This window comes from Oreochromis aureus, linkage group 19 (assembly GCF_013358895.1).
Source record: "Oreochromis aureus strain Israel breed Guangdong linkage group 19, ZZ_aureus, whole genome shotgun sequence".
NCBI lineage: Eukaryota > Metazoa > Chordata > Actinopteri > Cichliformes > Cichlidae > Oreochromis > Oreochromis aureus.
The window spans coordinates 16,803,185-16,826,249 of NC_052960.1; the positions used below are offsets into that span (position 1 = coordinate 16,803,185).

Sequence of the window (23,065 nt, forward strand, 5' to 3'; positions counted from 1 at the left end):
CACAATTACACACACACACAGTCCAGTTCGGAGGACCATTTTGACATGTTCTGCTTTTACCATAGCAACACGAGGCTTCAAGAAACTGCTTTGTTCTGCGCGTCACATCCTGCCATCCAACATCAGATTAGCTCAGGGCTGCAGCACAGTACGCTGACTCCCTCTGTCAACTCCCCGCGGTAACAGCAGGACTATATTCGTTGTCCCTCTCTTGTGTTTGGCACCACGGTGAAAACCGACAAGACCAATTTCCTCCTGTCTGCCAGCTGTCTGATCTCCATGGCGACTGTGATACAATCTCACAAGAGTCCGTTTTCAATCAGAGTCCGCTGAGTTTGGCATCCAAACAAATGGCAAGAGTATTCGGGGAATAGTTTTCTCTTGAACACGTGTCCTGGTTTGTTCCTTAACCAACAGGAAAAACAGCTGTCACCATATAATAGATGCCGTACATATTTCAAACATAAAGTATATTTAATTACTTAACCATATTAGTGCAAAATTAGTGCTACTCTAGACAGAAGGAGGAGTGTTTTTCGTCTCCTTATCGTTCATATGGGGATGTATTCAAATCCCCTCAGTGAAATCAGAGGCACTATAAGAGAGAGACAATTAAATGTGGAACTGAAATTTATGGGAGGGTTTTGGAATGGCAAAGACAAATGCAATCCAGAGGCAAACGCTGTTTAAAGATTTACTACTTATGTAAATTTGATCATATCTAACCAATAAATATGGTGGTTGTATACATGCATTCTTAATGGTCTGGTGTCCATTGGAATAATGAATAATGCTTCAAAATAACTGGGCAGTATCCTGCCTCCAGGCATTTGAAATGGCTGGAGGCCAGAGACTTGCTTTTGGAAGGTAAAACCTACTACTGCTTTTTAAATAAAATTCCTGCATGCAGTCTCTTATTGACTAATGTGGAATATGATTGTAATATTGACCTACTTTTATACTTAAGGTTGTAAAGTTTCCTCTGGAATGTACACTACATTAAATGATTAACTTGCATGAAGCCTCTTCTACTGAGCAATGTGTTAGTCCAGTTCTCAGTACTCTGAGTTTTGCCAGTCTCTCTTTACCACAGTAGTGGTGTTGCTTCATATTTAATCTGTAAATGCCCAATTACCCTTTTTTTAGTTTATTTAATTGAAAAAAAGAATGATGTACTGTGTGTGTGTATATATGTAGATTGATAGGTAGATATAATGATTAGTTTGCATTTCATCTTCCAACAAACTCATTCTCATAAACTTAGAATTAATTAATCAATTAAAATACGTAGGTGCTGCTGCCAGTTTGTGGAAGTCGCCATGTTTCGCTGCCATCTTGAATACAGTGGCTGAGACGGACATCGCTGTTCTGCCTAATTGTGTTAAGTTTGTTGATACAGACCCGCCACATATGTATTAGATGAGAAGTCACAAGAAAATTGTAATTCATGCTTATTTATTCTTAATATACTCAAAATTGACAAGAGCCAGCTAAACAGCTGTGGCTGGTTATAAGCCAACATTATACCAGCTAATGTTAGGTTCAAGTGTCCAGGAAATCACACTTTCCCTAAGCATAAACCGTTTGATTATATTCTCACATTGTATGAGAGTTTATTCGCCAAGTGTCCAGCAACTTAAAAGTTTCAGTAACACTAGTTAAAAACAGCAGCCTTTGATGACAGAAAAATTTCAGGATATTCTCAATAACTTCACTCAGTATCATCAAGTTGGATCAGACTTCTTTAACAGGCTTACAGCCTCCTCCAGAAATAAGCATCGATACATACAGACAGCTGAGATGAACAGCTGACTAACGGCCTGCTCAGAAAGCAGCAGATTGTGGGATGTATCTGGAGTCATTTTGTTATCGGAGTACACTCACTACAGATGAACGGCAACCAGTTTTATAGGTGACTCGAGGGTTGAAGCATAAAATATCGCACATAAAATATGAAATATGATTGTCCTACAGTGGCCAGGATTATGCACTGCCGCAATTTGCTGACATCTAGCGGTGATATTTTACAGACTGTAACTCAATGGCTTTTCTCTCTTTCCATCCCCTCAGGTGAAAAGTATGAACTCCATGCAGGAACAGAGTCCACCCCCAGCGTGGTGGTCCACGTGTGCGAGAGCGAAACAGAGGAGGACGAGGCAGCGCGGCCAAAGCAGCAGATTGTGCAGACCAGACGCCCCGACGGACCCCCGAAGGTCTTCAACTAGAGAGGCCTCCCTTCCAACACCAGTGGGGCCAAGACCGCCACTTAAGCCCACAACACACCTGCCCTCTCTCTCTCGTCTCTGCACTCACAGAGAGCGTCGATGCCCCTCATTTCAGTTCAACTAAAGCAAAAAAAAAAAAAAACAACCAACAAACATGTGTTTGTGGGGAGCGTGGCGATGGAATGAGGTGGCTTGAAGGGGATGGATGAGAATCACACACACACACTCATCACATTCTGTGGACAGCCTGGGGGAGCGGTAGGCATGCTTGCCTCCACCCCACTAATCTCCCCTCGTTTTCGGCAAGAGGGGTGGAAATACCTGTCCCTACGCAGGCACCTGTCACTTATCGCACACACTCAGCTCTCATTGCTAGTCCTGCTCAGTAGCTTGCTAGTCAGTTAGGTTGTTAGCTGTACCTCTCCCTTCGTCTCACAGTCATATGTAATAATCGAAGATCTTTGGTTGAGGACATGCGATACTTAAGCAAAGATATTTCTCTTTTCTTTCTGTTTTTTAAACAATAAATTGTGTTTTCAGGTTATACATATGTATTATAAATGTTTATTTTTTTCCTCCTTTTTCATATCTGCTGGTTTGCAGCTTCCGCTCTCATTAAGACTGACTGTGTGATGTTTCCGCTCTTGTCTGCATGTATATACTGTATTACAAAAAATACGTACAGAAACACAAATACTAACACGCTATATCAAGAAAAAGGAACCTATTTAACATCACACACAGCACGAAGCGCCATATGTGACTAACAAAGTTGTGGTGGTTGTCTGACTTTTTTTCTTTATTTATTTTGGTTTTGCTTTTTGCCCTTTTTTTATTTGGAGAGGTGTTTTTTTGCTATACTACTAGATGTGTATACTTACTACGTATTTGATACCCCAAAACTTTTTGCATGCTAAGTTACTTCTGTAGATGAAGAGCTGAGGTGTATTTTTTTTTCTTAATTGATGTTCGTGACTATGACAGAGGAACGGGTTGATGCAAGTGCATATTTCCGCACAGGGTTGAAAGTATGTGAAACGGGGGGTAGAAAAATAAAAGCTGAATGAGTTTTTGAAAGCTTGACAGTTCAGTCTTTGACTCGACGGCAATTTTGCATGTGTCACTTTTTTGCAATTTGACAGGTCAAACCCCCTTATTTCTTCAAAGGGGTGTCGGGACGGGGTTTGTTTTTCTGTTTTTTCTGATTCTGTTTGTTGTAATTCACAACTTTAATGTATTTTTTATGTTATTTAATCAAACCCACTATCTGTGTCAGGTTTCCTCCGAAACCTTCTACTGCTTGTTTTGCACTGAGAATCTCTTGATATCTCCAAGCAATTGTGGGACTCTTGATCGTCTCCTGCTGCGCACCAGAGTACTGCGCTGCATCTGGCTGTAAATAGCTTAGCGGAAAAAAAATTGTTGAAATAGTTCCTTTAGATATTGCAGTTTACCTGAAAGCATTTTGCTGAGAAAAGGGAAAATTAATCACGCCACATGAGATACCAACGGATACACCAACCAAAGCATCGACTCATCTCGCATTGTCCTAACGTAAAATGATTTCTTTCTTACTCAGAGACTCTGATCTGTATTTCTAAACATAAGGATATCATGTTTCCCCCGACCCACTTGGAGTAGTTTGTATTGAATTAGCGCTCATTTTATAAAAACATACATTCCTTAATCTACAGCTCACCTTTATTTTGTTCCAATAAAATCAAATCAGACCAGTGTGTTTCACCTCCATTGAATGAAACATTTCAGCGCTTTAAAAGCCACACAAAGGAGGCGAGTCTGAACCTCATTTGTGTCATCAGACAGCATGAAATCTAAAAGTACTTTTTGCTATGTAACAATATTAGTAAGCAAACTACAAGTCTGTGTGCATGTGAGCACTTTACTGTCAGTGTGCTGTTATTTCCTTCACATAAAAGTCTTTTTTTAAAGACAAAGTAGGAAGCACATTGTATGTCTTCAGTTTTATTTCTAGTGTTGTTTTTTGGGGTTGTTTGTTTTATCTCAAGCTAAACACCTGGTTAGCCTTTTCACCAGCATATTGCAGTGAGTGAAACACTCCACTTCCTTTTTGCTCGTGTGAACCTTTCAGGCCTTTTTTGGATCTGTGGAAGTGCGTTACGGAAAAGAGGTGTGGACGTGCAGTGCAGTTTTAGGTTTGAGAGAAGAAAAAAAAAAGAAACGAGGCAGGATGACAGTGCAGAACAAAATCACTATCTTTGTTTTTGTGTTTGTCCACAAGAAACATTCATTTTATCTTCACAGGATATGAAATGGTTCTTTGAAATGCACCGTGTTGGCAGAGTGCACTTTTATTGGCACTACGGTTAAGCTGTCGCAGTTATCTGAGCAGACGGCAGACTGGTGGAGCTGCCGTGATGGATGATATTGTAGAGGAAGCAGCGGAGCGGAAAGAAGGACGCAAGGAAAGATTTTTTATCTCTTTTGTCATGGTGTTTTAACAAACTGGTGCATTTGGTCACAGTTGAAAAGAAAATTTATATTTATGTACATATGCCAAGTGTTTTTTCTGTTGCTGAGGCCAGTCCCGGTGTGCAGTTTGTTATGGCTTCTCTTGGCAATGTTGTAAATGGAAACAAAAAAACAAAAAACGACAAAAATGTATAACAATAAGTCCTGAAGATGCTCGATCAAAACCGACAGTCATCGTGTTGTGTTCAACATGGACTCTGTTTGAATGTTTCTTTTATTTCTGGGGAACGTCTACTAAAAAGCTCAATTATACCGTTTGTCACTGTTGTACCGTTTCCGTTGAAATCTGAATATTGTGTCTTGTATTGTAGGAATCGAGAAAACAACGTAGCAAAACGAGCAATAATTTATAGTTCTATAATACCAGTATGTGTATTTTCATGTTCTGTACTTATTTCTCAGAGATGGTCTCTGTCTCTTACAGTATCCGCTTCGATTTGTGTAGTATAATAGTCATTTGTTTCACATAGAAAAAAATACATAAAGACTTATTCTTAAAAGCTATGTTTAGTGTTGTTTATTTCAGGTGTGTCTTTGCTCTAGGGGCTACACTTGGGATGCAAACACAGAAACAGAATCTCAATCCATAAATTTTTATACTTTATGGTTGTGGAGAAAGTGAGCTATGTACAGTGTATGTACTGGGCTACACCTCTTAATCTTTGAATCCAGTCTTTTCCAGTCATATTACCGTAAATATCAAGCCCAGTCGTGCAGTCTGCCTTAACCATCTGTGAAAGAATGAGTTTTTCTAAAGAACTCATGGAATTCAAGAGTGCTGCTATAATAGGATGCAACTGTCTCAACAAGTCACATCGTGAGTTTTTATTCCCTTCTAGATGTAAGTGGTATAATTTTGCATTGGAAACCAGGAGGTGGCAGAACATGTAAAGTTACAGAGCAGCGTAAAAGCATTGCCAATGCTCTGCTGACTCAGTAACTCGAGAGTTTCAAACCTCGGGCGTTTGTGTGGCTAAGCAGCTCCTGTAAATGTGTAGTAGTTCCGGTACCTGTGTCCATAAAGTGTGTGTTGTGCCAAACATACACCTGAGTAAAAGACAGACCCCCAGTTTGTACCTTTCATAGGGCTCAGCATTCATTTACCAAATGCAAGATCTTTAAAATATTTCCTGATTTTTTTCTTCTTGATCATAACTGAAGGCTTATTTTAGTTTATCAAGGCCAGCTGTTCAATAGATCTTCAATAGATTGTATTTATGTGACAAAATAAATCTTATTACTTAGTATTTAAGCACAATTTTGTTTTCAATACCAAAATTTTTTTGAAATAGGAAATAAACTTTAAAAACTTGGCATTTTTTCATGTAGTGGAAAGGTTTGGTTTTTTTGCCCATATGAGCAGATTCTATAGGGAGAAGAGAGAGACCATCTTGAATTCTCAGCCCATCTTGAATTCTGCTACACATAAGTTCAGCATTAACAGCTTGCATGCTTGTGACACTATTACATTGTTGTAGTTCCTACACAAGACCACATTTAGTATAATGAGAGACAGTAACTGACCTTTTTGCTATCAAAATGTAGTTAGCTTGTGTTTATAAAATGTCAGCATGCTGAGGTGCTTTGTTTCAATGCACTGTATGCTAGCATGCTGACTGTAGCACTTAGCACATGACACCTGTCCAGTCATGTGACTGCAACAATAAGGGAAAACGGGCAACAAATGCTGGCCCACACTGGCCAATCCACAGAACTGCAGCACAGGCCTGTTCATTTCCAGCTGTTTTTCTGTTTTGCAAATTCACACTGGCATGTTTCAGATCACAGAAGAAATTTTAATATTAGGCAAAGATAACCAGCTACCTTGAGTTAATACAAAATGCACTTTTCATTACTTTATTTATTAAGGGAAAAAACCTATCCAAACCTACCTGACCTGTGTGAAAAAGGAACGTGCACCATTTGTTAAATAATGAATTAATTGTGATTAACCCCATTTTTTTGCAAATCTCAGTTCAGTTTCACTAACCACGCCCAGGCTTCATTACCACTAAACCAGATGAATCATGAAATCGGTTAAATAGAACCAGTCTGACAAAGTGAAGTAGACTAAAATACCTCAAAAGCCACACATCATGTAACAATCTAAAGAAACAGCTAAGAAAACAAGTCACGGAAATCTATCATTTTTTAAAGGGTTACAAAACCATTTCTAAGGCTTTGGGACTCCAGTGTACTACAGTGAGAGCCATTATCTAGAGAAAACTTGGAGCAGTGGTGAACCTTCCCAGGAGTGGCCAGCCTACCACAATTACTCCAAGAGCAGATCAGTGACTCATCTAGGACGTCACTAAAGAACCCAGAACAATATCTAAAGAACTGCAGGCTTCCCTTGCCTAAATTAAGGCCAGTGTTCATGATTCATTATAAGAAAGAGACAAAAATGTGATCCCGGAGAGAGTTCCAAGGAGAAAACCACTGATGACACAAATGAGTCACATTGAGTCACATTTATTTAAAAAAAAAACCATCTTGATGATCCCTAAGAATTTGGTGAAAAATATTCTGTAATCCCATTACATCGGATTTAAAACCAACACAATGTTTCATAAAAAGAACATCATACCAACAGTCAAACATGGTGGTGGTAGTGTGATGGTCTGGGGCTGCTTTGCTGCTTCAAGACCTGGATGACTTCCTGTAATTGACAGAAACATGAATTCTGCTTTCTACCAGAAAATCCTAATGAAGCACATCCAGCTATCAGTTCATGCACTGATGGTTTATGATCCAAAACACACCAGTCGACTTCTAAACAGCTCAAAAAAAACAAAATCAAGGTTTTGAAGTGACCTTAAATGTAACATGTTTGTCCTCTAAATTAAAACGAGGCATGGCTGAATTCAAACAATTCCACAAAGAATAGCAAGCCTTAATTCCTCCACAGCGATGTGAAAGACTAATTACTAGTTATCACAAACACTGAATTGCAGTTCTTGCTGCCAAGGGTGGCAAAACCAGTTATTAGGTTTACTTTTTCCACACAGGGCCAGGTAGGTTTGGATATGCTTTTTTGTTCTTTAATAAATGGAAAGGTTATTTAAAGACTGTATTTTGTATTTACTAGAGTTATCTTTGTCTAATGTATCTTTCACAAAAACATCATGAAGGGGACTTTATTACTTTTTATAATGCTGTATATATTGTTGGGATTCCTGCATTTATATCACCACCAAGAAAAAACAGGTATAAAAACCCTGTCCTTCACAAACGCAAGGGTAATAAATTCTTTCTTGTCAAAACAAAGCTGAGTACTAATCAGCAAACGTTAGCTGAATACCAAACTAGACGGATATTTATGTGTCATTCTGGGATAGCGGTGCCAAAGCAGACACAAAATCTAGTTAAAGTTATTTTAATGTCAGGTGAAACATTTTCAGTTTCAAATGACCTACCACTGAAAACCTGGGTTGCAAAGAAGCGATTGGTGGGGTTAGGCCAAAGCACGTTTTTGGTAGGATCAGGAGAAGTTTGCATGGAGGTCAACAGTCTGTGGAACAAACTAAGTGGCCAGTAATCCGTGGATTTCAACAGCTTGTCTGCACATCTGTCAAACGTTCAAATAACTGTATGGAAGAGTGATAAAGCCTTGTTTCATCCTTCAAGTGAGCCTTTAGAAAAATAGCTGCTCGCCTGCAAACTGAGAATAAGCCCTGATGATTACAGTACACATAAATTTTAGTGTATAATGGTGAAATATATACCGCTGGCGGTTTTACTAGTGTTACATTCCTGTATGCTTCGATTCTTTTGAGTGGCTCTTTGATACAAATGAAGTTTTAAGCAGATCAAATTGTACCAAAAACAACTTTTTATTATTGTGCTAAGTATCAGTGCGTGTTTCCCACAGGTGAGTTGCGGTTAACACTGTGTGACCGATGTGCACACATTGTGACCCTAATTATTTTCTGTAGTCACAATTTAACCACAATTTCCTGACTCCTATGCAGGTTATCTGCCGAAAGCTGTCAGAGAGAGCCGCAGTGTTTTCACTAACTTATTTTGAAAGCGCAGCAGACCAGTTGCCTAACTTTATCACTCATACAATCATTCACTCAAACAAGGACAAGCAGCTGTGTTTACATGGCCGGCCCTGCAGTGGTCCAACCAGAAAGAAAGAATGGCTCTGGCAAAGGAATGGAGCCACGAGATCCATTCATTCAAAGACGTATAATTGCCACATTGAATGTTACTGTCACTTTCACATTGCAGCCTAAGTTAATATTCTGTCTTTTCCAAGTCTGAGTTAATGATTCTTTCAGTGATCGTTAGCGTATTTGAAATTTAAAGCATGAGGCATGAGCGGACTCTGTGGCAGGCAGTGTAGTCATGACCTGCTGTTTAGCAAACGTCTGAACATTCACAGCTTCTGTTCCATCCCGTCAGTCGTGAACGAAAGACAAATGATTGGTCGTGAATGCTGTAACAACAGTTTTCTCTCATCCATTTCCTCCTGACACATTGCGTGAGGTGAGAAACTACAACAAAGCCAAAACATTGACACACTGTTATCCCTGATTTCACAAAAGGATGTTTTGCAAGCACAGGTTTGGCCCAAACTTAGTGAGTTAGGACATCATTATTGTAGCACGCATGCCTGTGTTAGAGGTAAAACAGTTGGTATTTTAAAGGTAGAGAGGACTGAGTAGCAGCTGTGATACTGCACTGTGTCTCGTTCTTCATGACACAAAAAGCCCTCTCTTCACAGGCAGCGGGGAATTCCTCCTCACAATGACTCTTACTGTTGAACATCACAAAGTGTGTGCATCTACAGGGAACAGATCCAGTTAATGTGGATTTCATGGGTGTTTTGGGCCCTTAAGCTCTCGAGCTATGCAGGCCAAATCTTTCTGATTCCCTTTTAATTCTAGTGAGGTTTAAGGTAAAGTGGCTTCTTACTTCCCTGTCATTCCAGGTAGGAAAAAAGACACAAGGAAATAAATCAAATTCCTACAGTGTAGTAGACAGGTAAAGAGACGGGACCGTTAGCTGTTAGCTGATGTTTTTAAAAGTTATGAACCTTTTTGTGTAAAACAGTCAAACAGGAACTAGAAAGAGACATATTTCTCCCACATGAAGTTCTCTCCATTGGCCCCCTGTTTAATCCAGAATGTAATTTAAGTACTTCTTCTCATAGAGGACCCAACAAAACTGTCCCAACATAGTCTTGGCTTACTTGTGGTTCCCAGAGTTGAAGAATGGTAGGCAGAGTCTTTAGCTATCAGGCGCCTTTCCTGTGGAAACACCACCTAATATTAAGATGAAACTTGAAGCTTTCCTTTTTAATAAACCTAATAGATAGGGCTGGATCAAGTGACTCTATTGCTATAGACTTTTTGTGCTCTTTTGCATAGTGTGCGTTTCTTTATTCTGCTTTTTTCCTCTTCTCTCTCCTCCACACCCTCAATCATTGACAGCAGACAGCTGCCCCTCACTGTCTGGTCTATTGTCTGGTCTCTTCCTGTTATAAGAGAGTTCTTCCTTCCCATTGTCACCAAATGCTTGTTCATAAGTCAAGCAATTAATGTTGGAGTTTCTCTCTAATATTATAGGGACTTTACCTTGCAATATAAAGCAGCTTGAGGTGACTTGCTGTAAAGTGATGCTATATAAATTTACCTGAAATAAACTGAGGGAACCTCCACACTCAGTGAAATTCAAAGGTTTTAGCACGCATGGTGTTTGCATCATTCATACTGAACTGGAACCAACACAATGCCAACACAATTCCAATTTAAAAGATGTATTCTGCTCTATGAAATCTGACCGGCATCTTTTATACTGTATGTACTGGTGTTCCAGCACAACGAAACACAGCGACCCCAGCTCCGTGCGTGTATCTAGGTTGCCGACAGTTCTTTCAGCCCATTGGGTGAACCGGAACAATGTGTAGCTCCTCAAATGAAGTTTACTTACACGTCCTCACAAAAGAATAGCTCCAACTTGCTTTATTGTCATAGGAACCTCGTGGTCCCTGGGGGTAACATGAGGCTGGATCCTGAAGTGTTCTTGGCAGGTTCGGGACAAGTCTAGCCAAGCTGTTAAATTATTGCTTGTACAAATGTTTCCCTTGTTTCCAGCTGTTTGAATGGATCTTACAGTCCAACAATAGAAGGCTGGTATATACACACCCAATACCCTTTGAACAGGCACATTGTCAATTTTTAACTACATACATGAAATGTGTTTGACCAGAGATGAATGGGTATCTGATAAAACTGAAACGACAAACTTTGCCAGTACTCACACGAGTACACACGAGTAGGGCCATTTGTTCTGTAAAGGAGAGGAAGTGATTTGGGACTGTTTAATGGCTTTGACACTAAGAGACATAAATCTTAACTAGAGGAATAGAAATGTGTCCACTATATGCTGACTATGTGGACAAAGTGTCCCGAGACGCCCACTGGAGACTGATTTTGAGAAGCGGTGGTCATGGGGAGAGCTGGCAGCTTTGGAGAGGATTCTTGCTTTTTGATCAGCAGCCCCAGCACGCCTAAGGGACGGGCGGAGGGACCTGAAAAACCAGTTGCCTGACATTATTACTTTCAGCGAGAAGCAACGTGGAGCCTCCTCCTCCTCCTCCACACTCTCCTCCCCTTCTTCACATAAACACTGTGATTCACAGAGAAACCACACACACACTCTCTCTCTCACACACACACAGATATCCGTGATTGTTTCTGAACTCTCTCTCTCTCTCTCTCAGTACATCTGACCTGTATGCTTGTACCTGTGCCGCCGCCACTTTAGCTACATTTGGGATTTATTCTCCCCTCTGGGAGTTGCTCACACGGCTCTTCGACTCCCTGGTGTCTCCCTCCCCAGGCCTTCTGCGATTCTGGACTATGCCCCCCTCAGTCAGCTGAGGGAGGGGGCTCTTGCACTGCTCAGGCTCCCATCCGGAGAAGGCTTGGGCTGAAATCAAAGAGGAGACGATCGGGTAGGTCACACTAACCGCTGCGGTTTTCTTGGCACATTAATTTTTTTGTTTTGATGTAAACTCAAAGAGTCAGAAATCCCTTTCCTGTTGAGTGTTTCCTGTTATGGAGCGGCGGTTCTCTCAGACATAACGAGAACATAGGTGATTCTCAGGTGAGGGGACAAAAAAAATAGCTCACATACCAAAGAACTCTCATGTATAGAAATCTGCTTTTAGTGCTGAAGAAGTGGACAAGTTTGAATTGGAATTTAAAAAAAGAGTCATTAGTATCAGGCTGCATATCTCCTATTGATAAGTGACTGTTTGATGGAGCAGCTGCACTTATCTTCCCATCAGCTGCCACTATAATTGCAGGTAAATGCGATCGCACGGTGTGTAGTCCTGCTGTACCGATTCAGATGATGACGGTATATTGATTTAAGATTTGTCGCTGTGTTGTGGAACTCTCATTTTTAGTTTCTTGACAAGGAGACTTCTAAGAACAGAAAGATTACCTGTTCCTCAAGTGCATTTTACTTCACACATTAAGCTTCTTGTAAGTGTTTAATGCCTGTGTAAATCTACCCAGCTAAAGTAGATATTTGAGTTTTAATCACTTTGAAACGTCGCACGAAATGTTGCCTGTTATTCAAGTTATACAGTGTAATGTGGTTTGATTTTAATTTGCCTTCTGTAATTTTCTTTGTTTAATTAACTCTGTGGCTCAGTAGGTTAACTTCTATTATATGGACTTTCTTGTGTTGTCACATTTAACTTTGATGAGCATCGTCTGATAATGTGCTTTGTTAATACAGCATTAGAAAGTCACACCGTACGTACCAGCAAAGCAACACTATGACAGAAAATGAACTTAAATAGAAATCTATTAAAGACCAATTAGAAACGATGGGATTTTCATCAGGGCAATGATAGATTAATTCTACGTCGTGTATCCAGTTAGAAGGAAAAGTGTGTTATACAACGCTAAACTCGATTCTGAGCAGCATTATGTTTGTCATTTAGGAAAATTATTCATCCTATTATTAGATCGTAATATTTCTGGGGAATCCTGAATGAGTAATCAGCACTTCATCTCAGACAGTTTGTGTAGGTTTCTGTCCTGATAATAATTCTGACTGACAGATTTTAATTAGAAAATGTGTTCCTAATTAGTGTAAATACTCCCAGAGAATGTGTGAATGATGCTTTAACACTCCTTCAAGTGATTGGCAATTTTTTAAGGCTTTCACATTTGTAAACAAACAAACAAAAAAAACAAAAAGAGAGACACTGATTTCAGCATTCAGTCTGTGCAACTTACGAAAATTTGGGGAATTTTATTGGGCTTAAATTTTTTAAGTTCACACTTGAGAAATGGCTTGTTAATGCCCTCACACACTGTCTTCATTTGTCATGCTTTTCGTGGCTGTGTAGACTACACTTCACGCTAAGAAGCTGTCGTGCAAACTTTCGTAGACTCATTGCTGAAGTGATTTATGGCCTCCATCTGAAACCAGTTTAGTGTGATTCTCACTATAAATACCAGATTATCTGCGCTTGTTTGGGATTTGGCATTCGAATTTATCCACACATGGATCTACATTTTTACCCTCTTCGGGGTCTGTCCAATGACTAAACAAGTGTCCTGCAGTTATCTCCACACCTTTACTTTCATGGTACGATCACTTCAGCTTTACATGAATAACAGCAACTGTTCTCTGTTGCAAATCTCCCTGCTCACTGACTGGGCTCAATAAAAGTCACAGTAAAATCCCTCTTTGCTGCGACATCTGAATAACCAAAGATATGAGAGGTTTACATCAGAGATGATCCAGGTGAGCTCTCTGCCGTGACTTTAGGCCACATGCCCGCTTTTCTAAGGAAACAATTGGGGCCATCTATGTCTTGTTAGCTTGCTTCAAAGTGACTGCTCAAATATTGACTCTGACAGCCGTTTGAAGATTGTACTTTGAATGTACTTGTGAACGTGGGTCGTGCGGGAGACTGTGTTGTTTTTAACGTCTGGATGAGCATCTGCAGAGGTGGAACGAGTCAACAGCTTTGTCTGTTCATTCCCTCATAAAAAAATAATATTAAAAAAAAAAGGAAACTAAATTGTTCCCGTTCTGCAACGAGTCCACTTTCTGGACAGACCAATAACCGGCTTGTTTACTCAGGGTGGAAGAAAGGATATTGAATTTGCAGTGTTAGTGAATAGCTGCAGTTTGTGGAACAGCAAACAAACTCTTATTACAGAACGGAGAAGATTGACAGACGAGGACACGGATGCTGACGTCAGACTCAGTGGTCTGTTGAGATTTAGTTTCAGATTCCTTTACTTTTAAGAAACCAGAGTAAAAAAAAAATCAGAGGGTCTCTTGCTACCTATGTCGCATGTCTTTTAAGTGATTATCCTGCTTGTGTATATTAACTGTAATATAGTTTCCCTGTGGGAAAAAAACAGGCCTTCCATGCTCTGGGGATTGCAATAAACGACTTAACGTGGATAAGTTGGATCAGGCACTTTTCTGAAATGTGAATTAAGTATTTCGAGCTCAGCCAGTACAGTATATAGATTGGCAATATCGCAGCTACTACTGACAAATAGGTTGTTCATTGTGTCCCGATGCAGGGACATGATGAAGGAAAACATACTTGGAAACAGTGTTATCACATATTTTACATCACTGGCTGGACTCTTGCTGAAAACTGACACTTATAAAAACACTTATATTGACAATGTCGTAACAGATCATAAATTTTATGCGCTCGGTTGGTTCTTGGGTTTAAATCTTTGAAGTTGAAATGGGTTTTTTTCTCCATCCTGCAGAATCCTGGCCAAGCCACCGGCCTTTACTGCCACTCGTGTTTGAATTAGCTTGACTGATTTCCCCTCTGTTATCTTGACAATAAAGGATGTATGTTTATGGCTTATGGCATTTCCAATATGTGGCTAAGTTGATCAGCTGATTACACTGTTTGGTTTGTACACCAGGAATGTAGTAGCCAGTGACCAAGCTATGACAGGACCGGTGTCGCTTTAAAATGTTTACTGTAAATAAAAAACGATCCGGGTTCAAGCCAAAAATACATCTGCTGGCACCTGTTATATCTTATTTATCTAACCCTGGAGAGAACATATTCTCTAAGATTTACAATCAAAATCAAGCCAGAAAAGAGATATTATACATATAAACATACACTTGGACAATTAAATGAGGTCATTATCGTTTATCACAAGCTTTCAATCATGGCTTAGGATAACATATCTTTGGCAATTTGTTCTACTCAGGGAAATAGCGCCATGATTCATTTGCCATCAAACTCGAGTTTTGTCTTCTGGGCAGTTCAGTTGAAGTCAAGGAGTGGGTGTAGGATGACGATGTCTGCACGTGAATTAGTCAAGGTGTGTTAGCATTAGGCGTTTTTTTTCCTGGGCTGAGGGCTCTCCCAACCTCTGCCACATTGCACCAATCCTAAACCTAAACTGCAGCTCCTGTGAGGTATTACTTACGTGTGTCAACACACCTATTCCGTGAGAGGTGTCACACCCACCACCTACTGAATCACAAGCATATGCAGTTATGTAAAGAGATGCCTCTGTACTATGAAGAAACCAAGTAAAAAGGGTGGTTAAGGAGTGAAACATCTAGTTTAAAATTACAGTACAGCTATTAGGGAGCTGTCCCAGGGTGTAACCTATGACAGTTGGTTTGGGCTCCAGTCTCAAAACGGCCTAGAACTGGATGAGAAGTTAAGAAAATGGACAGATTACGTTACAACTGTACAAAAGACGACATTAAATCTCCCTCCTGGGACGATAAATATGATCTATCTTTGCTTAATCTGATCACCTCTTTTTGATAAAAGCTGGTACACATCGTGCTGCGCTGGTAAAGCCATTTTTTGGACAGCGTTGATTGCCTCTGCAGACACGGCAGCTTTGTAGCACAACAAATGCCTGTAGCTCTACATTTGAACCTTAAAGAAAGAGCTTGTCCTTTCTCTCGGGGTAACTTATTCTATAATCACCAAAGACTCGGCTATGATAAAGGCACTTTTAACAAATTTATTTATTAGTAGACCTAGCTGCTTCCCATTTAAGCCAGTTAACCAAATTAATTTTTCATTCTTTTTTCCAGTAAATTAATCCAGACTCGTTATATTGTCATGGTCTGTTAATTTGCTGTAAACAACTAATGACAAATATATAATAAAGGATTAGAAGCTAAAAATGCAGCACAAGTACTTTAAAGAAAAGCACTGTAAATGTGTTATTTGCCACCATCTGGAAAATGTACACTATTCTTTTTACATAGTGGGCCAATAAATGAACAAATACAATAATAATACTTCAAAGGAAGATATAGTTTAAAACTAGCTGTTGAAAATACAGTACTGTAAAGAAAAATACTATAGCAGTAAGGTACTTTTTAAACACACACATACGTTATTTGAACTTTTTGCCTATAGGAACAAAAATGACTCAACTGGTTACATAACCACGTCATCCCCATAGTGTATTCCCTACTGTTTCCAAAGCAATGGTGTAACTGACCTTACACATCACACGATTAGTTAGCTACTTATCAGAAGCTGTCAACACAGCAAACAGCTAATATGATGTATGCCATTATTAATCTCTTTACCTGATAGTATGTCAACACCTGGAGAGTCATTTATGCAATATTTGCCCGGTGGATAAGACGTAAAGTACACACACACATATCGAGTACTAGTTTCGTTACTCTATTCTTAGAGTGTGACTACAGTTCTGATTTTACTGCAGTGAAAACAATTAAATCACAGTTTAAGCTCTGACCGTTTTTTGGTATTTGTGACTTTAAGTGTCTGTGCATTCGTGTCCTTGAGGTTTCGTATACAGTATATGGTCTGTAAAAAGACCTTGTGCGATGCTTCCAGGATATGCACAATGGGTTGTAGGTGAAATGTAAACTCGAGCATGCCACTGATGTTTAAGACTGAGCACAAAAGACTGCACTTATCCATACACTTCATGGGGGAAACAATAATCTAAAATCTCATAATCTCTGTAGGTAAAAGAATGAATCAGAAATGACATGTCCAGTGTATACGCAGTGCTGGGGTGATATTTTCTGTACTTTACTGTGACTATAATTGATATGATATGTGTCAGGATGTGTGCGTGGGATGATCTTCCGTGTGCCAAGATTTTCAGCTTTTTATAGCTGATGCAAATTTTTATCCGTTTGTGCCACCTGCTCTGATTGTGCCGCTGTGCCGGCAAACACGCTCTTGTTAAAGTAATCTAAATAATGCTGTAATTTCAGCCTGGTAATTTTAAGATTAGTTAAATGAGTGGTGGAAGTGATTAGGTCAAAAAATGTCAACTCATTAAAAAATAAAAAACCACACACACACACACACACACACACACACAAATAAATGCTATCGTAATGATGGCACATTAAATCTTCCACTTAATCACCGCCTCATTGAGTCACGCTCGAATGACTCACTGAGCTCACTGTGTATCCTTTGGTTTACGTTGCACTGCGTGAAAAGAGGATGAGGAAGTCCCGTGATGACGCCAGCGTGCTACAAGTGGAAACAAAAGTAGAAGTGACATTTAGAGGATGTCTTTATGTAAATCTATAAGGACATCCATTTTATGGAAGTTAAAAAGTTTGTTCGTGTCAAGTTTGCTTTGGTTGCGAGATGGTGTCGCTGTCCTAATCAGTGTCAGGAGAGAGATCAGTGACAGGGACACCCCTGACCTACAGCTGTGATCAGATTGTTTCCTGGAGCATCTGGGATCCTCCCACTTGACAGAGGATCTCTTCGTGACATGCTTGCAAAACAGTAGATTAGATTGAGATCACAGTGTGCTGAATACAATAACAAAATCACACAGGTGCCCTGGTTGTCGGCTGACAGTAAAATAATATCTGAGGGTGACTCTAGGAGTCATGGCTGAGAGAGCGCTAATCTATACCTCTTCATTTCTAGAACCTCGTTTGTAGGAATAAACTGAAAGCACATAATTTAGGTGCTATTTTTAATTCAGTGAAAATGGTTGAACATGTACTTAACACATTTATTAGACCATCTGTAATTAAAGAAAAGACTGAAATTTTAGAAATCGACATTAGACATTGTTTAAACCAGAAGCCAGAAATTAATCCATTTAGGTATAACATTTTACCTGTAAAATTTTCCATTCAATTGGCATCTTCATCAAAAAATGATAATGTCCTTTATATATATATATGTATATAATTCATGGGTAAGAACAATAATTAAATTTTAGCATTAGAAGCTTCATTTTGATAAAACAGCTTGCACATAGTGGGGGTTTAACCATTACATAAACATAAAACATAAAAAGTAATTTTGGTAATTACCAATACTGTTAGTTTAGCCAATATTTGACATTGTGTGGTGGGCTAATAAGTTTGTTAAGCACTGTAGCTTGAAGACTTTAGTAAGCATTATTATACGTATATGTTGTAAAAGAGAATGTGATATGTTTTTTCAGTTAAAATTTTATTCATGGTTATTTTGGGAACTTTGAGTTTTGAAAACGTTAGGAATGTGGCAGGATTACCACCATGTTTAACAGCTGAAACTAGAAAAACAAATGCTGGACTTGGAAAGTAAAATGTTTCCCCATTCTTGCTTTATCTAAAATGTTACCTGCTTATAAGTACAGAGCCTCCATTGTGGTAATTTTGATTTATTATATGCCAAGTGTTTATGTAAGCTGACAGGTCTAGACTGCAGACAGTTCATCTTAGCACCCGGGCTCTTTTACCACAGTGCCAAGCTGCTTTATGTATGCGGAAAATGTGGAAAATCGATTTGTTCTGCTGAAATAAGATAAAAGTGTCATCTGTCTGATTGGCAGGGTATGTTGCTCTTAAAAGTAGATCTCATTTAGCATTAATGGTGTCTTCACAGATGTTGACTAATGTCACCTTATCACCATGAAAGCATCCAGCTTCCACAATAGTCCTTGTTCTCTTTAGTGCCAACGATGTGATTCCTCACACCACAACATAGTTTTCCACCTCAGTTCAGTCCATTTTAACTGAGGTCTAAGTCATTAAAGATAACCTTAACCCAACATTTTGGAAAAGGGAAAAACTGATTTTTATGGAAATACTGAAAATGGATTTTGATGCGTGTCAGTTGGGAAGATTATTTTCTCTGTTCCCTGATTGACAAGAGAAGGGAATGATGAAAAAAGAGCTGAATACATTAAAAAAGGGTAACAGAAAAAATTGAAGGGAAAGGTCAATGTCAGGGAATGGGATAATTAATCATTATCCCCTAATTAATATAACTGAGGATAGGAAAGGAAAAGGGAGAGAAGGAGGACAAAATTTAGTAAAAGGGAATTAATAGGAAGTAAGGGAAGATTAGATTTTTGGAAATGGAGGAAAGACAAAAGAAGAGGAGGGGAAGGTTAGGCTTCAGGAAATGAAGGAAATGAAGAAGGGGTAATGTTGAGGTTAGTCCAGTGGAAGGAGGAAGAAGAGATGAAAAGGTGGGATTTAGGGTTTAAGAAAAAAGAAAACAACATAAAAGGGAACTTTTCTTTAAAGGAGTGGAAAGAGGATAAAGGGAAAGGGGGGAGGGAAAGTTGACATGAATGAACAGGATCATTTAAAGAATATAGTTAGGAGGAAAGGAAGGAGAGGGGGGACAGAGGTTTGGGATTTTGGTTGAGGTCATCTCTAATGATGACTTAGACCTCAGAGGATTAGTGCAGTGTCACCTGAGATACCACAATCCTAGCTATTCTCTGTTGGTTTTCGGCCTCGTTTCTCTGGATGGTCTGAATCTTTTAAGGATATTATCTACTGAAGATGATGATTTGCACTTTCACGTTGGTAAACATTCCTAAAATGTGAAATGGCGGACTGCTGCCCATATTTGCTTCCCTTGTGTTTAAAAAAGTCAAAATGTTACAAAATGTGATTACGTTTTTTAAGGAGGTGTTTATGCACAGGAGGTGCAGGGTATATGAATAAATGTTAAGTACCCCAAAACGAGAACTGTAGGACAGGAATACAGGAACGCAGTACTGGGACATATTTGTGCTCTGTCTTTTCAGCTTTGTTCTGACTGCCATCAATTGGCCTGATGAATATACATCCCTGAAACAACAAAGGCTCCGGCAGACATGACAAAGCCTGGCATTACCAGCCAGTCAATCAAAAGCATGAGAACCCAACAATCACATCCTGTCAGTCAGTTTAATACCATTTGTTTGTGTGAGAAATCTTGTCACAGACGAGTTATGTGGCTGGCAACATATTTTCTGCTTTGACTGCTTCTGTAGACTGTGTCGTGAAATACATCAAAGATTTTTAAAATGAAAAAAAAAGTGTGTATTTTGCTCTCTTGTCTTCCCCTTACCCCCAAATCTGGTTCTGAAAGAGGTTTCATCCTGTTAAAAGGGAGTTTTTCTTTCCCAGTTTCGCCAGGTGCTTGCTCATAGGGGGTAGTCTGATTTTTGTTTGCTTGTTTTTTAGCCTTTAATAAGGGACGGCTGTTGTGAATATATATAAATAAAACTGAACAGAAAAGCTTTATGATTGCTGGAATCTTGTGGTACCACAAAGCTTTGTATTCACTCATACTTTTTATTGTAGTGTTCTGGTGAGGCTTGCCATTCTTGTGGTTGCCATAAAACATTCAGTCATTACCAACTTTCCCTCCACTGAGCGATCCATCTGCTTTTTTTATCCCCCATCTGTTCTTCTACATTCCTCTTATTTTCTAAATGTGTTATAAATCTATGGCAGAAACAATTTAAACCTTATAATATTTCTCTCGAATGAATGTAGTGCTGTTTTAGTCTGTGGCTGACGTGATACTTTTTGTTCTTGGCAGGTTATTCCTGAAGATGCAAGCTTCAACCGTCTCACCAGTGACCAACACTACCGTAACTTCGAACACAACCGCTGTCACCAAGTCCAAAGAACAAATACTCATTCAAAGTAAGAATATCATCTGTGTGTGAGCTCCAAACTGCAGTGTCATCTTGAACCAGACATCAGTGAAACGCATCCTTGTCAGCAAGGTTTTGTTTTTTTGTCGACACCATGATAGTGCTTTGAGTTAGATAAGAAATAATCAGAAGAGCCAGTCCTCAGAAATAAAAACCCGCTGCGTCATGGAGTCTAATCTGCACATTTCTTATGGGCTTGGCAGACAAGTATTTGGTAGAAAATATTTACCGGCGTCTGTTTACCTTTTAGTGATATGGTTGCTAGGCCACAAATCATTATTTCTGGAGGACACACAAAATAAGTTGCACCATCACAAGAAGGCGGATTGTGTATAAGACCGCATAACTCATAAACAGACCTGTCAGAGAGTTCATTGCTCATCTTTCCTCTCTTCTGTGTCTCTCAGGTTCTGGGGCTATGATTGCTGTCATTGTCATTGGCATTATTATCATTCTCGCCATTTTACTCATCATTCTGAAGACGTACAACAGGTGAGACGACATTCCTCGGACACAAGGCGATTCCTGCATACCAAATGTTTCAAGCTGTAAAGCACCGTTGCTATTTGTATTCACTTCGTGGAATACTAGAGAGCTGCTTCAGCTTTTCATCTTTCTTTTTTTATCACATTCCGTTTGAGAGATACCATAATACCATCTTCTATATCAGATTCTTATTTACTCTCTGCCAGTGGTTCCCTGGCATTTTGACGTGGGACTTTTTCCCTATAAAGTGGCACAACCTGATGTACGGGTCACATCTGTATAGCTATATATCTGATTTGCAACCGGTAGCTACAACCACACCGGAGCATTCCCTTCTTAGATTGTTTAACTTCAATAAAAACATTCCAGCACCTGAGAGGGATTTATGACCCTTTGACGATCCTGATAAAAACGGGATGCCACTAATAGGATAACATGCATATCTGTGAGAGCTGTTCCCAGTCTGCAAGTGCTGATTTAAAGTAGTTTCTTATCTGATGTAAGTGCTAATATATGTAATGTAAATGAGATTTTTATTTTATTCATATAACTACTACAGTAAAAAGACAAAAGACTGCCAATTAAAAAACTGCTATTATTATGGAATTATTACAGGAATCACAAAGTAAAAAAAATAATCTATAAATTTGTCTTCACAATGTCTTTGTTTGTTTTTTGTTCAGGCGGACACGTGAATCCAGACTCCTGGGAACCAGTAGAAGCTCAAAACCTCGTCCGAAGATGTCCCAATCCACAGTTCAAAGCAACTTGCCGCTGACGCCCATGGGAATCAGCTCTGTGTCAGGCAGCATCACCAACTCAAACCCGGCCTCAGAGAGCAGCTTCCGGCTGCCCAGAGCAGAGCTCACCAGTGCGGAGGGGAATCAAGTTGAGCAGTTCAGCACCAACAGCGAGTCCACTGTGGTCACCATACATGAAAATCCATCAATAGAAAACACATAGCATCAAGACTGCGGTTTAGTCTCAAAACAGGCACTGACTGATGTGTTGTTGCATATTGTGCTGACTGAATCCTGTGGAAACTCAATCTGTGACCTTGTCACTGTTAAATCTCCACCAACTGGGCCACTGCTAGAGACTACAAGGATATCACGAGGTCTTTTGGGTGTACAATTCAAAGATGATCAAAGCAGCACTGGAAACAGACACAAGGGATATGAAGGATCTGAAAACGGAAACTTCCTTTTGAAGAACTTTGGCTAAACTCAGTGTTCAGAGAATAGTCATTGCTGTTTGTGCTCTTTATTAGCATTACTGCAAATGAAGTAATGAAGTAATGTGTAGTGTAGACTGCTATGGGCCTATGGCTGGATAATGCTGGTCTCAGCGATGCACATTTCTGTTTTCAAGAGGTTTTTGAGTAAACGTAGAATTCATGTAATTGAAGGCATGGAAGATGATAACTCTTTTTGTAGTTGTGTAATGGACACCCTGTATGACTGAGGAAATATGTTAATGTTCCAGATTTGAGTTCTATTCCTAACTGATCTGGTTAACTTTACATCATTCTGTACTTGTGAGAAGTCGCACATTCACTCTGATTATTTTGTGTTTTTAAAAATCTCTAAAATATATATCATTACGTCCATTTTTCTTTCTTTCTTTCTTTCTTTCTTTCTTTCTTTCTTTTTTTTTTACCACGCAGAATGAAGAGACCTATGTAAAACAACCTGTCAGCCTTACTTCCTGATGTGAATCATTTTTAATTTGACACTAAAGTATTTTGCACTTTATTCTCTTTGGTCCCTGTATTTGTATTGTTTGTAGATGTTCACTAAATGAAATGAAGTGAAAATAAAAACTAATATTTCTAGTAGTGGATTGTCTGCTTATAACAATGAGGTAATTAGCACAGAGAATAATAATAATAGTAGTAGT

At 39.3% G+C, this 23,065-nt stretch overlaps 2 protein-coding genes across 6 annotated transcripts in view; both read left to right on the forward strand.

Annotated features, from left to right (window-relative positions):
- Positions 1 to 5,228, forward strand: part of rcan3 (regulator of calcineurin 3) — a 44,888-nt gene extending 39,660 nt beyond the window's left edge. For all 5 annotated transcript variants that reach the window (XM_039603820.1, XM_039603817.1, XM_039603818.1 and 2 more), the window contains one exon: positions 2,071 to 5,228. In XM_039603820.1, coding sequence (XP_039459754.1) covers positions 2,071 to 2,225 — 155 coding nt within the window. In that variant the 3' untranslated portion in view covers positions 2,226 to 5,228. The remainder of the gene's footprint in view (positions 1 to 2,070) is intronic.
- Positions 5,229 to 11,297: 6,069 nt separating this feature from the next.
- LOC116334809 (non-compact myelin associated protein) lies at positions 11,298 to 22,993 on the forward strand. The gene is made up of 4 exons (XM_031758348.2): positions 11,298 to 11,700; positions 20,563 to 20,669; positions 21,088 to 21,172; positions 21,850 to 22,993. Exons 2-4 carry the CDS (start codon positions 20,576 to 20,578, stop codon positions 22,127 to 22,129), a joined length of 459 nt encoding a protein of 152 aa, XP_031614208.1. The 5' UTR covers positions 11,298 to 11,700; positions 20,563 to 20,575; the 3' UTR covers positions 22,130 to 22,993.
- The last annotated feature ends 72 nt before the right edge of the window (positions 22,994 to 23,065 follow it).